Source organism: Podarcis liolepis, assembly GCF_965112155.1.
Source record: "Podarcis liolepis genome assembly, chromosome: 6".
Classification (NCBI taxonomy): domain Eukaryota; kingdom Metazoa; phylum Chordata; class Lepidosauria; order Squamata; family Lacertidae; genus Podarcis; species Podarcis liolepis.
In genome coordinates, this window is record NC_139559.1 from 91746909 (window position 1) to 91760964 (window position 14056).

At 45.9% G+C, this 14056-nt stretch overlaps 1 protein-coding gene across 1 annotated transcript in view; it reads right to left on the minus strand.

The window, feature by feature from the left end:
• CACNA1E (calcium voltage-gated channel subunit alpha1 E) overlaps positions 1 to 14056 on the minus strand; it is a 479552-nt gene that overhangs the window by 75938 nt on the left and 389558 nt on the right. Inside the window, exons 26-27 of the mRNA XM_083509855.1 lie at positions 12781 to 12887; positions 10539 to 10550 (exon numbers count right to left, since the gene is read on the minus strand). Coding sequence (XP_083365981.1) covers positions 10539 to 10550; positions 12781 to 12887 — 119 coding nt within the window. The remainder of the gene's footprint in view (positions 1 to 10538; positions 10551 to 12780; positions 12888 to 14056) is intronic.

The window sequence follows — 14056 nt, forward strand, 5'->3', positions numbered from 1 at the left end:
GACCTCTTCTGAAGGCCGGAGGGGGGGGGAAAGGCTTTGCTCCCCACCGCTAGCATTTAAAAGAGGTCCCCGGAGATTTCCCTATGGGCTTTCGTCTTGCGAAGCAAGCCCATAGGGAAATTCGTTTTGCGAAGCGCCTCCAAAACGGAAAACCCTTTCGTCTAGCGGGTTTTCCGTCTTGCGAGGTGTTCGTCTTGTGGGGTACCACTGTACTTCCCTTGATCTGGACACTATACTTCTGTTGAGGTAACCTAGAACAGCATTAGCTTTTTTTGCTGCTGCTGCTGCTACATCACACTCTTGACTCATGTTAAGCTTGTGGTCCACCAAGACCCCTAGATCCTTTTCACATGTACTGCTAATAAGCCAGGTGTTCCCCATCCTATATTTGTGCATCTGGATTTGTGCATCTGGATCTTCCTGACTAAGGGCAGAACCTTATATTTGTCCCTACTGAAATTCATTTTGTTAGCCTGGGCCCAGTTCTCCAATATGCTATGGTCATTCTGAATTCTGATTCTGTCTCCTAAGGCATTAGCTATGCCCCCCCTCCCCCAGTTTGGTGTCATCTGCAAATTTGATGAGCATCCCCTCAGTTCCGTCATCCAAGTAATTTATAAAGACATTCCAAACTTGTCCCCTTTAAGAGTTCCTTCCAAAGTTTCCCTCTTCCCCTAGCATAGGAAAAGACCACATGTTTGGTAAGTTTATAAAATGGTTTACTTACAAATTCTCCAAAGGTCAGATTCATGCGCCTTTCCATACATCAGTCAAAAAACTTGCACAGGCAGTAAAATGTAGCTTAGTGGTAAAAGTTCCTAAACTTTTGGTATAGGAACCTGAGAAAGGCTGGTGAAAGCCATGCTGCTGAGCTGGAGCAACCAGATCAGACCTTCTCACATGCTGAATTCTCAGGTAGACTGGGGGGGGGGGGGCAGGCAAAGGCTTGATTACCTGTTTCCTCCCCTAGTAAAGGGGAAGTGACATAGCTAAGCCTGGCAGAACACTTTACTCTATGGTATTAACTCCTTCATGCATTGATGCAATAACCAACTAACAATGTTGGTGATATGAGGCTGGTAAGTGCACTTTTCCCCACCTCCCACCGAGCATGCGCAGTTGTAGTTCCCTCACCCTCAGCAGGAGCGAGGGAGAGGGATTAGGGTTGAGTCAGAGGAAGAACACAATAACATGCCCAGATGCACAGAAAAAGAAAATATCCAGGAGAGGCAACTCCTATGCAAACCAGAGCATAATGCTGACAAATTAAAATTTAGAGAGAGAAAGCGAGAGAGAGAATTATGCAAGAGAACTGAGCTTTGTATTTTGAACTAGTTCCGAGCTAATAAAACAAAGCATGTGAGGTCTGTGAAAGAACCAAGCCCTCTATCAAGTATCCTTGAAAAGTTGCAGAAGTCCCTGACCTCAACACAAGACATATGTATGGACAAGAAGATTAATACTCGTATACAAAAAAACAAAACAAACCCTTATAAAGTAGGGTTGCAAGCTTTAATTTGTTTAATTGGGAGATTCATTACCTAAACCTTCAGTAGTTAATTGCTGGATGACATATTTGATCTGTTCAAGGTTATGGCCATCCAGCCCCCATTTAGACCGGGAGAAGTTTCTTTCGAATACTAAAATTTTAGATTTTTCATAATTAATGGATAAACCATTTTTTATTGGTGGTTGCAAGAACCAATGATCCCTATCTTTAAGTCTGAACAAAATGCTTGTTTAACCTGGAGGTAGGCTGTCTGAATTGTGCATTGCTTTGTAACGATTTGTTGGGTCTCTGGACCGTAATAAAGATCGATTGATTGATATTTAATCCGTACGTTTTTATAGCTGAGGATGTGAGTTAAAGGAACTTTTGAGGCTTTCTTAGTTCTGAGTTGTTAATATAATAAGGCTGAAAAGTATTTTTAAATTTTTATTTTCTTATTATTGCATTTATATCCTGCTCTTCTTCCATTATGGAACCCAAGGTGGTGTATTTGCAATACCTAAGCAGTGACCATCTGGGCACTTATCAGAAACCTGCCTGGCTCCAGCAAGATAGTAGTCTCATGCCTTCAGATCATTCTCTGGTAGAAGATTCATTCTATCAATAAATGGAATCTGTAATGAATATGGGTTGCTCGTGCGTAAGTTACCGCCACTCCTGGCTAAGTTGGCTTGTTAAACCTTTCCTGTCTGGACAGCCCTTCACTTCGTGGCTGCCTCAGTGGCTAGCAGAATCCGTCAGTGGGCGTTTCTTAAACCTTTTCCAGCATAAAAGTTGTTTGATGCCAAGTCTCCTCCTACTCTCCCTGCACGGAATTCTTCTGCGCAGGGAGGGCGTGGGTAGCGGAGGACCCGTGCTCTCCCCGCTGGTGTCCGGCGAAGAGTCCTGGAGCCCTCTCGCCGATTCCCCCATCAGCCCCTCTATATCCCTGGTGTTGCGCTGATTTGCTTCCCCATCTGCGGAGCTGCCTCTCTCCCTGCTGGGTCCCTCTCCAGCATCACTTGAGAGCCTTCCCTCCACCTCTGGCTCCGATGTCAGTTCCCTGACAGAATCCAACAAACTACTTTAGGTGGATGCAATAGCTTGGGGCTATCCAGTAAGATACATGCTTTTTAATCTAACATAACATTATTATCAAGGACTTAACAATCTCAAAAACTCAGTATGCATTAAATACTGTAGATTCTTTTTTAAAAAAAGAAATCAAGATCTTGAAAGAAAACTCAGCATTACTGAGGAGTTTAAAAAGAAGAAGAATTAGAACTTCAAATTCTCTTGAAGGAAGATGTATAGAACTGATAGGAAAACACCTGACCTCTTGCCACACATCACTCAGAGCTTTTCTTTTGTAAGCAGAAGGCTTCTTCTGTATGATGCCACAAGGCACCTTGGGAAGGCTGCTCTGTTTCAAAGGTGGCTCACCAGGTGGGATGGAGGACGCCCACTGCAGAAGCTCTCGCCCAAAGCTCCCTTGGGCATGCCCACACATACCGTATTTTTCGCTCCATAAGACACACTTTTTTCCTCCTAAAAAGTAAGGGGCAATGTCTGTGCATCTTATGGAGCGAATGTGTGGTCGATCGCTGGCTCCCTTTCCGGCCCCTTGCCCAGGCCTCCACTGTTGAATGTTCTGCAGATGGAGGCTGTTTGTTTCCCCAGCAACATGTGACTGCATGATTAGATTATCTGTCTGGAAACTGTAGAAACGGCTCCCTTTCCTTTCCTAAAGAAGCTGCAGAACTGTGAGTTGAACCCCATAAAAACAGGATTTTTTTCCGTTTGCAAAGTAAGCTCAACAACTTTCAGCTGATCCTCAAAAAAAGGGCCTTTTCCCCTTTGCAAAAGAAGCTTCACAACTGAGCTGATCCCCTCCAAAATGGGGCTTTCCCCCTTTCCTCCTTTAAAAACTAGGTGCGTCTTATGGTCAGGTGGATCTTATGGAGCGAAAAATACTTCCCACAGTATCTTGAAAAAGGCATGCACGGTGATTCTTAGGGCTATATATATTTAAATGCATTTGACCAATTGGGTGAAAAGGCAGGCAGGGCTATCTTAAGCATATCCGGCGCCGTGGTGCAAAGTTCCCTCCGGCGCCCCCTCTTTCCCATAGTTGACCTTTTTTAAGGGCAGGAGGAGGCAGGCAGCGGCTGGAGGGCAGCTTCTCCAGTGGGGAAGAGGCGGAGGCTGGATGCAGTGCCTCCGGGCTCAGCTTGTCACTTCGTGCCACAGTGGCCACGGCAGGCAGCACACCGAGCGAGCGGGCCTGCGCCGAGTGAGCGAGGGTCTGTGCGCCGCTCCCGCAAAGCGTCGGCTCAGTTTTTTTCCCTTTTAGCCTTCTGGCGCCCTGCAGAATTCGGCGCCTGCAGGCTAAAAGGGAAAATACTGAGCCAACGTTCAGCGGGAGCATTGCACGCACCCTGGCGCACTCAGCGCGCTCATTCAGTGATCCCCGAACTCTCACCTGCTGCCCTTCAGAACTTGATGCCCTGGCGTCCCGCGCCACTAGCCTCAATGGGTAAGACGGGCCTCAAGGAGGTAATTTGCAGTACAATCCTATCTGTATCCAGGCCTTTAGCCACCTAAACATCCCATTGCCCTTTGAACGAGTTTGTGGGAGATGGGTTATTGGTTTTTCTTTTGTTTTACTATGTATTTTGTGATCTTGTTTTGTGTTTTTATGCTGTGAACTGCCCGCCGATCTTCAGATGAAGGGCGACATACAAATTTTAATCAGTAATAATAATAATAATAATAATAATAATAGCTATTCAGTGCAGGGCCGGATTTAGGTTTGATGAGGCCCTAAGCTACTGAAGGGTCATGGGGCCCTTTATATGTCCAGCTGTTCTTTGTCGCTTTTTTATGTTGAATATATGCTATATGGTAATTTATGGACCTAATAGGTATCTAAAGCCATTTGCACATAAAGAAATATGTATTTTATCAAAGCACCGTATTTTTCGCTCCATAAGACGCACCAGACCACAAGACACACCTAGTTTTTGGAGGAGGAAAACAAGAAAAAAAATATTCTGAATCTCAGAAGCCAGAACAGCAAGAGGGATCGCTGCGCAGTGAAAGCAGCAATCCCTTTTGCTGTTCTGGCTTCTGGAATAGCTGCGCAGCCTGCATTCGCTCCATAAGGCGCGCACACATTTCCTCTTACTTTTTAGGAGGGAAAAAGTGAGTCTTATAGAGCAAAAAATACGGTAATTGTTGAAGTGAAATACAATTAAGAAGAAGTATATTGGGGGGTGGGGCCCTAAGCTATAGCTTGTTGAGCTTATATGTAAATTCGGCGCTGATTCAGTGGGGTTTGCTAGCAGCTAAGTAGGGGCAGGATTGCAGCCTTAATCAATTAAGGATCACCTAAGAATAGGTATAAAAATGCTCATATTGGGCAAGCACAGTGGGAAGCCAATAACCATACTGCCTATGCATGTGTCGCCATTTTCGTATTATTATTTACCAGGGTCTTTTGTCCAAGTGCTTCCCTCCAGATACCCTAACCAGCCACTCGGGGGCTGCTTCTCTACAAGCTGCTCCTCCCTAGGCAGAAGAATGCTTAAAATGATCCCGACCCCGTGGGCAGGGCCCCGTCAGAATGGCACTTTACCCTGGAATCAGCGCCATGCCAGGAGGGAACTGGCTTTTATCGAGAGATTATTAACATTAAACTGCAGCAATACGCTCTCCCGGCGTTTTCAGTGTACTTTTAAGATTGCATTCCTGAGTGGTAACAGCTAGTTTCAGATCTAGCACTGTACAATGTATAATTAGAATTATAATTAATGCTATTTTCCCCCCATTGTGCATTACACTTATCAGTGCCTGGTGTCACCCGCTGCTTTTACTGCTCAAGTGACCTCGGCTTGCAAGGTTCATCTGTAACTTTTCCCCAGTTTTCTTCCTCCACATTCACATTTGGCATCCTTTCCAGCATTCATCACGGCAATTCTCACCTCCCTAAACAGAACAGGCCTCCCTACACATCTGTGGGGCACTTTTCTGTTTCACCACCTGTCCAGTAGTAAAAAAACAAAACAAAAACAAAACCTTTACCTTACTCAAAACTTGCTTTCTGGATGACAGCCAGGTCCTAATCCTCCTTCCCTGCCTTCTTCCAGAACTAATTTTTCTGTAAAAAGATTTGTTGGCCAAAGACTTTCTTCTCTAGGCACAATCATTAGGGAATTCTTTTACACAGGGGTGGGGAGAAGGTAGATTGGGATCTACAGTGGTACCTCGGGTTACAGACGCTTCAGGTTACAGACTTGGCTAACCCAGAAATAGTACCTCGGTCAGAGATTGGCAAACAAAATTATTTGAATATGTTGAATTGGCCAAAACGACCCAAAAAATTAGAAACCAAAAAAATACAAAGTTTATTTGTGATTGGAATAAATTTATGGCATATATTAAAGGAAACTATAGAAACTTAGAAACTACTGCCGGTCTGACATAAATCTTATGATGCGTAAACTATAATAATTTTTGGCTGCAGAAAAAAGAAAGAATTTTTGATCAAGAAGCCCGAAATCAGGTGGGAAGGAGGTCAATTGGTGTGTAGAGAAAAGATTTAAATGGGTAAAGATATAGAGACTCAAGGAATAAGACAAGAAACCGTAACAGAAATGGATGTTATTTATATGCTGTATATGAATATTTTTTTCTTTTCCTTTTTCTGTAACTGTAGTTTTGTTTTTTCTTTTTGTCATTTAAGTGAAATTTAATAAAAAGAGTAAAAACAAAACAAAACAGAAATAGTACCTCGGGTTAAAAACTTTGCTTCAGGATGAGAACAGAAATCGCTCGGCGGCAGCAGCAGGAGGCCCCATTTGCTAAAATGGGGCTTCAGGTTAAGAATAGTTTCAGGTTAAGAACGGACCTCCGGAACGAATTAAGTTCTTAACCTGAGGTACCACTGTACTGGAAGATCTCTACGTCCTTTGAAATACAATGCACAACCACTATGTATATGAGCTATCCACACCTCAACCTTAAACTGGGGTAGTTACATAATACAGCGAGACAGCCCCAGCGATATTTTTAGCCTGGCTTATAACGTCTCTTGATTGAAGTTGGTTGCAGCTTCGATTGGAGAGCCTGCTATATTGATTGGTCTCAGAGGAAAATGCAAATTTCTGCTTAGCCTCCTCTCCAGATCACACTGTGACCTGGATATGTTTTATATTATGGTTTATTTATATACTGCTTTTTGGCCCAGAGGTACCCAAAGCGGTGAACATAATACTGATGCAAAAGGAAAATACTACAGAAGCACAATTGAATAAAACCAATCAAAGCAGTAGGCATCCACTCAATGCTGAACACAGAGCAGATAAAAAGAGGTGAACCATTCTTTGGCAAGATGCCTAAGACAGGTGGGGCAAACTATTCCCTGCCCCATGCGAAAATGCATGAGGACTCCTGCAAATCTGCCCTGCTCTCCGGAAAAGTCCCTTTGGATTTAAAGGCACACAACTTTTAAGTGCCAGTGGGTTTTGCTGATATTGTAATTAATCCCTAATAATAATAATAATGAGGCAATAATGGGACAATAATAAATTTATGGGACACGGGTGGCACTGTGGGTTAAACCACAGAGCCTAGGACTTGCCGATCAGAAGGTCAGTGGTTCGAATCCCTGCGACGGGGTGAGCTCCCGTTGCTCGGTCCCAGCTCCTGCCAACCTAGCAGTTTGAAAGCACGTCAAAGTGCAAGTAGATAAATAGGTACCGCTCTGGCAGGAAGGTAAACAGCGTTTCCGTGCGTTGCTCTGGTTCGCCAGAAGCGGCTTAGTCATGCTGGCCACATGACCCGGAAGCTGTACGCCGGCTTCCTCGGCCAATAAAGCAAGATGAGCGCCGCAACCCCAGAGTCGGCCACGACTGGACCTAATGGTCAGGGGTCCCTTTACCTTTTTAAGAATACTTTATTATTTATACCCTGCCCATCTGGCTGGGTTTCCCAGCCACTCTGGGCAGCTTCCAAGCAAATATTAAAAACAATACAGCATCAGACATTAAAAACCTCCCTAAACAGGGCTGCCTTCAGTTGTCTTTTCAAAGTAAAATAGTTGACATCTGATGGGAGGACGTTCCACAGGGCAGGCGCTACTGCCGAGAAGGCCCTCTGCCTGGTTCCCTGTAACCTCACTTCTCGCAGCGAGGCAACCGCCAGAAGGCCCTTGGAGCTGGACCTCAGTGTCCGGGCAGAACGATGGAGGTGGAGACGCTCCTTCAGGTATACTGGGCAGAGGCCGTTTAGGGCTTTAAAGGTCAGCACCAACACTTTGAATTGTGCTCGGAAACGTACTGGGAGCCAATGATAGCGCTTGTCTCTTTATAAGCTCCAGGACAATCCAGTTTTTCAAGGATCCCTTCATCCACTGTCTCTGCTGCCTGTTGTGGGATGAAACAAGGGGGTAGCCCTAAACACCTGTTTTAACAGACTAGTTCTTCTGGCTGCAGCAATCATAAGGGAAAGACGGACATTGAGGCAGCAGGAGCTGCTGTCATTGTGAGCTTTCTAAAGAAACAGGCAACACCTCTGGGCAATAAGCCAGGAAACTTCAGTCGCATGCATAGAATGAAAGACAAACAAAAGCATATTCAGATATGGAAACAGCTTTTCAGGAGTGCTCCTGTGTCTTTAAATTATAAAATGAGAAGCAACTATTACGAATTTCCAGTGAATTTCCAGTGCAGCTTTTGTGGAAAAATTGCCTTATTGTCTAGCTTGACTCACAATGTTTCTCTGAATATTTAACCTAAAAAGGGCCTCCCTGCAATTTCATCTCTATTCTTTATAGCAACGGAGAACAAAAACGTTCTGTCTTCTTAATGGCGGCTTTTAAACAACATCGGAAGATGAGCTACAAGCTCAAATCCCAGCTCAGGTATCGGGAAGAGTGGGAAGAAGAGAAAGGAGTAATCTTTGCTCTAGATTTTGCAGAGTTCAAAACTGCTGGGGACAGGGAGGTCTCCTCCCCTGAGTTTCAGCTCACAGAGTTACTCTGGCTTACAACTTCCAGTCGCCTCCGTTCCGTTCACAAAAAGGAGCGAGATAAAAGAGAAAATAATTGCCTTCCATTTGTTTTGGACGTGTGCTGGTTTCTGTGTACGGAAATAGAGCGGGAATGACTGGCTGTGGTGTTAAATCCAATTGCCGTCTCACCCACTGCAACAAACCAATAATTTGAAAGCAACGCATAAAACAACTGGCAATTTGCTGTCCATTAACAGTACCCAAACTCTGTGGCCTAAAGCAGACACATAATGAAGGCCTAACCAAATGCTATAGCAAAGGCGGGGAACCTGTGGCTCACAAGCAAGCAGGGTCTAATCTAATGGCCAGGGATGGGGAGCAGTGTCATTTAGCACCATCTGCAGGGCCAAAGCTTCCCCACCCTTGTGCTACACGACAGGACCAATATTGGATCTCTCTGTATCAGGCCCTCCAAGTCTCCCTATTTTCCAGGGAGGTTCCTTGATTTAAAGAAGCCATCTCGGTTTCTGATTGCATCCCAAAATGTCCCACTTTTCCTTAGGATGCCCCTATTTCCATTGGAGAAATGTTGGAGGGCATTGAGTTATGCGACCCCCGAGCCCCCTGAAGGAAATCCTGTATAGGGAAGGCTTTTTTTTAAAAAAAGTATTTTGTTATGTTTTTATGTACCGTATTTTTCGCTCCATAAGACGCACTTTCTTCCTCCTAAAAAGTAAGGGGAAATGTCTGAGCATCTTATGGAGCGAATGCACTGGATGACAGAGGGATCCTTTGGCTGCCACTGCAGTCGCTAGCTGAGGGATGCCTCCGCAGCCAGAGCCATGGCTCCCATCCACCCCTCCTTCTCCCTCGCTGTAAAGCAAGCAAAGCACCTGTCCTGGTGTCTCCTCCTCCTCCTCTTGCTGCAGCATCACCACGCTTTAGAGCGAGGTGGTCCCCAGAAAGCATGAATCGGAATCAGAGCCTGCCCTAGAACAGTGTTTCCCAACCTTTTTTGGGCAAAGGCACACTTGTTTCATGGAAAAAATCTCGAGGCACACCACCATGCCAGATGGGGAAAGGTCACTTTTTACTTATGTAAAAAATAATAAAAAAAAAAATAGTAACAGCATAGAAGGTAATGGTTAGGCTAGCATCCCTCTTCCAAATATGCTAGGTTTTTATTTGCAGGGACTGTTCTACATGGGAAAGCATTCAGCACTGTCATTCTCCCATCTGCCATCTGAATTGGTACTATTCTGGGTCAACTTACTCTGCTGCATGTGTAGATGAAAATGGCACCAAGTGTGGGGGAGGGGGCAGAACAGGTTTCAGATACAGGATATTAAGCATACACGTACTTCAGATTGAACTGGTTGCTTGCTTTGCAAGTTTCCATTTCCCAAATGACTGCCTTGGCAAGCGCAATACCTACCAGGCTCAACGCCGGTCTCGCGCTGCCGCTTCCCGCGCTCTCAAGGACCCGGGAGGAGGAAGGCGTGAAGGGAATCCCGAAGGCACGAAAACCTCGCGCATGCGCAGGCCTTCTGCCTGCGACAGCCCAGTAGGCCGGCCGAAGCGAGCGGCGATGGGATGTGGGAGGGAGCTCGCTCACCGCCCCGCGTGTGCCTATGTGGGGCACGTTACAGCCCCGTGACGTCAGCGCCACGCAGGCAGCCAGGCAGGCAGACGGCGAGAGCCCCGCGCTGGGCGGCCTCTCCTCGCCGCCGCCGCCCCGCCGCCCGACTCGCCCGCCTCCCTCCCACGGCACACCAGGCAACGTCTCGCGGCACACTAGTGTGCCGCGGAACACCGGTTGGGAAACACTGCCCTAGAATGAGTTCTCTGAATGAGTCTGAAGGGCAGTTACTAAGCACTTTCTGATAGCCCAGACTGAACAAAGCACTTTTCTCAAATGAAAAACAAGTCCATGTGAATGGATAGCAACATAACAGACATAAGCAAACCAGGTTCTTCCATTCAAGTCATGTTTCCCTCACGCCGTATTCCCCCAAAGAGAAACAAAAAGTATAATTACCCCAAAGCATTCCTGTAAGGGCCAGGATGTACAGTCAAAAGCCAGATCGATAGACAGATGGAAAGAAAACAGAAAAGATCAGGAAATGGGCCATCGCCAGAGAGCAAAGGAACAAGGAGGAGACTGTTGGAAGAAGATTTGCATCTGAGAAGAGGAAAAATCCCATCTCCCAGCCTTGCTATCCTGACATTCCACTCCTTCTGCCATCCCAGAACCCTCCCTTTTCCTCCCTTGCCTTGATTCCATTTGCCAACATTACTTTCCCCCCTAGAATTAAGAGCACACCTAAAAATGTGAAGAGTGAACACATCAAACATACACTTGCAAACACATGTATCATACAGTTAGACTCATAAGGGGTGGCTGTCTGGCTGCAGCTCCCTGATCTTCAGAGCAGCTGCCTGGCAGCTAATTAGTAAAAACACAAAACACTAATCATGAGCCCTAAGGGATAGATATGCAATGGCGCTTTGTATGTTTCCAGATGGAGGATGATTTTGGGCAAGCTGATGCAACCTGAATACAAGGAAGCCCAGTAGTAAGTGCCCTGATCAACCAGTGGTTCAGACTGCAGGCACTGGCAGCATGGACCAAACATAGCATTGCTCATAATGGACAGAAAAGGGACTGTGGGGCGAGGAGGAGAATTTGGAGAAGGAGAATGTGGGCTAAGGGCTTCAGCACTGCTGCTATGCTCCAAATTGCCCTTTCCTGAAATGGCTATTCTTTACAAACCAAACCAAAGTGTAATGGCAATTGGGGTTGCTTGTGCGTAAACTGCAAACTGCTCCAAGCTAGTCGTATAGCTAAAACTTTCCCTGGTTTGATAGCCCTTGAAACACGACTGTCTTAGTCACTGGCAGAATCCGCCAGTGGGCGGGACCTAAATTTCCTCCAACATAAAAGTTGCTTGACTCCAAGTCTCCTCCTAGATTCTCTGCGTGGAAGCCTTCTGCGCAGCGTGGGCATGCCAAGTGGAGGTCCTGTGCTCTCTCTGCTGATTTCACTGGAAGAGTCTCTGAGCCTCCCCTCCGCTGTACTCTCAGCTTCCCCTTTCTCCCTGGTGTCCCCTGGATTTCCTTCCCCTGTGGAAGCTCTCTCTCTCTCCTTGCTAGTTCCCTCCCCTGCATCACTGGAGCGTCTTCCCTCTCCTCTTCCCTCTGATGGCAGTTCCCTGACACAAAGCAACCGAAGACCCTAGTGTTTTGTCACATATACAGTGGAATGAAGATATGTGTCCTCACTACAGACCCAAACTAGTTTGTTTTCAACCAAGTTATCCAAAGTGCTATGTTTCTAGAGAGGCTGGTAGGGATCCTAACGCAGGACTCAGAGCTCTCAGAAAGCTCCGTTCCTTCGGGGTTCTTCCTTAGCTCAGTTGGTGGAAAGCGAGACACTTAATCTCAGGGCTGTGGGTTTGAGCCCCACGCTGGGCAAAAGGATTACAGGGGACTAGAAGACCCCCGTGGTCGCTTCTGACTCTACGATTCTATGTAACGTGTAGTTTTAAATTTGCCGTGTACATGTGCCCCAAGAAAAAGAACTGGCTGAATAAATAAAAAAAGTACTTGTAGGGTTTTCAGGACGAAGTCTTACCTGCTTGGCCAATGAAGCCAAAATCATAAACATGTTGATATTGAATCAAAGGAATATATTTCCAAATTTGAAAGTGCAATATATATGTCAATAGGGCATTCTTAGAAGGGATAGCTTTCTTGTGTTGTAGGGTGAATGCCAAGCTGACTCATGAGTTGGGTTGGGTAGGGGATGGCTGGATAGATGGATAGATGACTGAGAGAATGGAAGGGGGTGAGGGATGTTAGAATTCCTGCTCCATGATTGCAGTCATGGGATTGCGTGAACATGGGGTCGAGCTTGTGTATGTATAGCTGTTCATTTCTTTATTCCTATTGCACATGTTCTAGGGGCGAAACCACAACAATCTGGGGGCAGCCGGGGGCAGCCCTTCACTTTCCAGATTGCATTTTTTGTTTGTCATTTCCTCCCCTCCCGCCTTCCTGCAATGTCCTTGCATCATTGCAAACACCCCCATCTCACAAATAAATCTCAAGCAGGTGACAGAGGCAAAGGCATTCACTGGATTGACAGAGCATAGATACCAACCTGGGGAGTGTCTGAGCCAGAGTTTCACTGGCAGCACAGCCCTGGACTGCGCGAGAGCTATTGGAAAGGTGACAGTCTGAACGCTAACAGGGAAAGCTCTAGAAGTGCAGGCACTTACGCCAAGGCAAAGGCCATCAGGGCTCCGACCACCACAATGAAGTCCAGGATGTTCCAGAGATCTCGGAAATAGGAGCCGTCTTGCAGGATTAATCCCTGATCTATCATCTGCGGAAAAGGTAGAAGCAACTTAGTCATAAAGTCATTGGAATGGGAAAGTGCCACTTTTGTAAACTAAATGTTTTTTTTGTAAACATCACAGTTTCTGCATCTGATCAGTAAAATGGAAGATAGTTGTATTGTTTTTCCAAGCGAGGTCTTCACTAAAGTAAACTCCCAGGAATTTAAAGGAAGAGACTCTCCACACACAACCCACCCCCGATATACAATGGGGCTAGTTCCCCTCTCTTCCTCCGAAAGTCCAACACCATCCCCTTTGTCTTGTTAATATTTAGGTGCAAGTTATTCTCTAGGCACCATGTAGATATTTTTTGAACCTCCCCCAGTACGCTGATTCATCTCCACCGCTAATTAGACCCATTATGGCAGTATCATCTGCAAACTTAGTAACTGCAGTAGATGGATCAGATGAAATACAGTCATATGTATACGAGTACAGGTAGGGACTCAGCACACATCCCTGTGGGTTGCCAGTGCTGAGCTTCAGGGAGGTAGATGTAACAGGCCCAATCCTCACTGTTTGTGTGCGATCCCTCAGAAAGCTAGTGATATAGCCTGTAGCTTATGTGACCTTATTTTTAAAAGGGACTGGATGAATTTATGGGAGGAACGTTTATCAACAGCTATCAAACATAATAGCTAAACGGAATCTCTCCTGTTCAGAGGCAGCATGGCTCACTGATTGGCAAAGGGAAAGGGAGACTTGCTTGCAAGTTTCTCTTTAAGCAATCAGCTGGTCAGTTTTTCAATACAGAGGGACCTTGAGTTTCCTTCCTCAGTCCCGTCATGCCATACAAAATACAGGGCCCTGATTTAGATAAGCCTCGGCCCCACTAGGAGCTTATGAAAACCAGAATGCCAATTTAGCTTCCCAACTGCCAATCTGGTGCCTAATTTTAGAAGCTCTGCTCTGTGGGAGTGACATTTGCAACATGACAGAGATGAGCAAAAGGTTCTGCTTTAAGGAGAGAGAGAGAGAGAAGAGAGAGAGAGAGTGGGGTGGCATATTCAATTTTCTCTTTCTACTCGAGAAACCATTTCACATTCTGTTCCACTGAGGCCAACGCTCATCACCCACAAAGAGGAAGTCACAGAACTTGTCGCTGTAAACCGAGATCGCACCAACAACTCACACCCACGGCTTCTCTTGCCGTGCC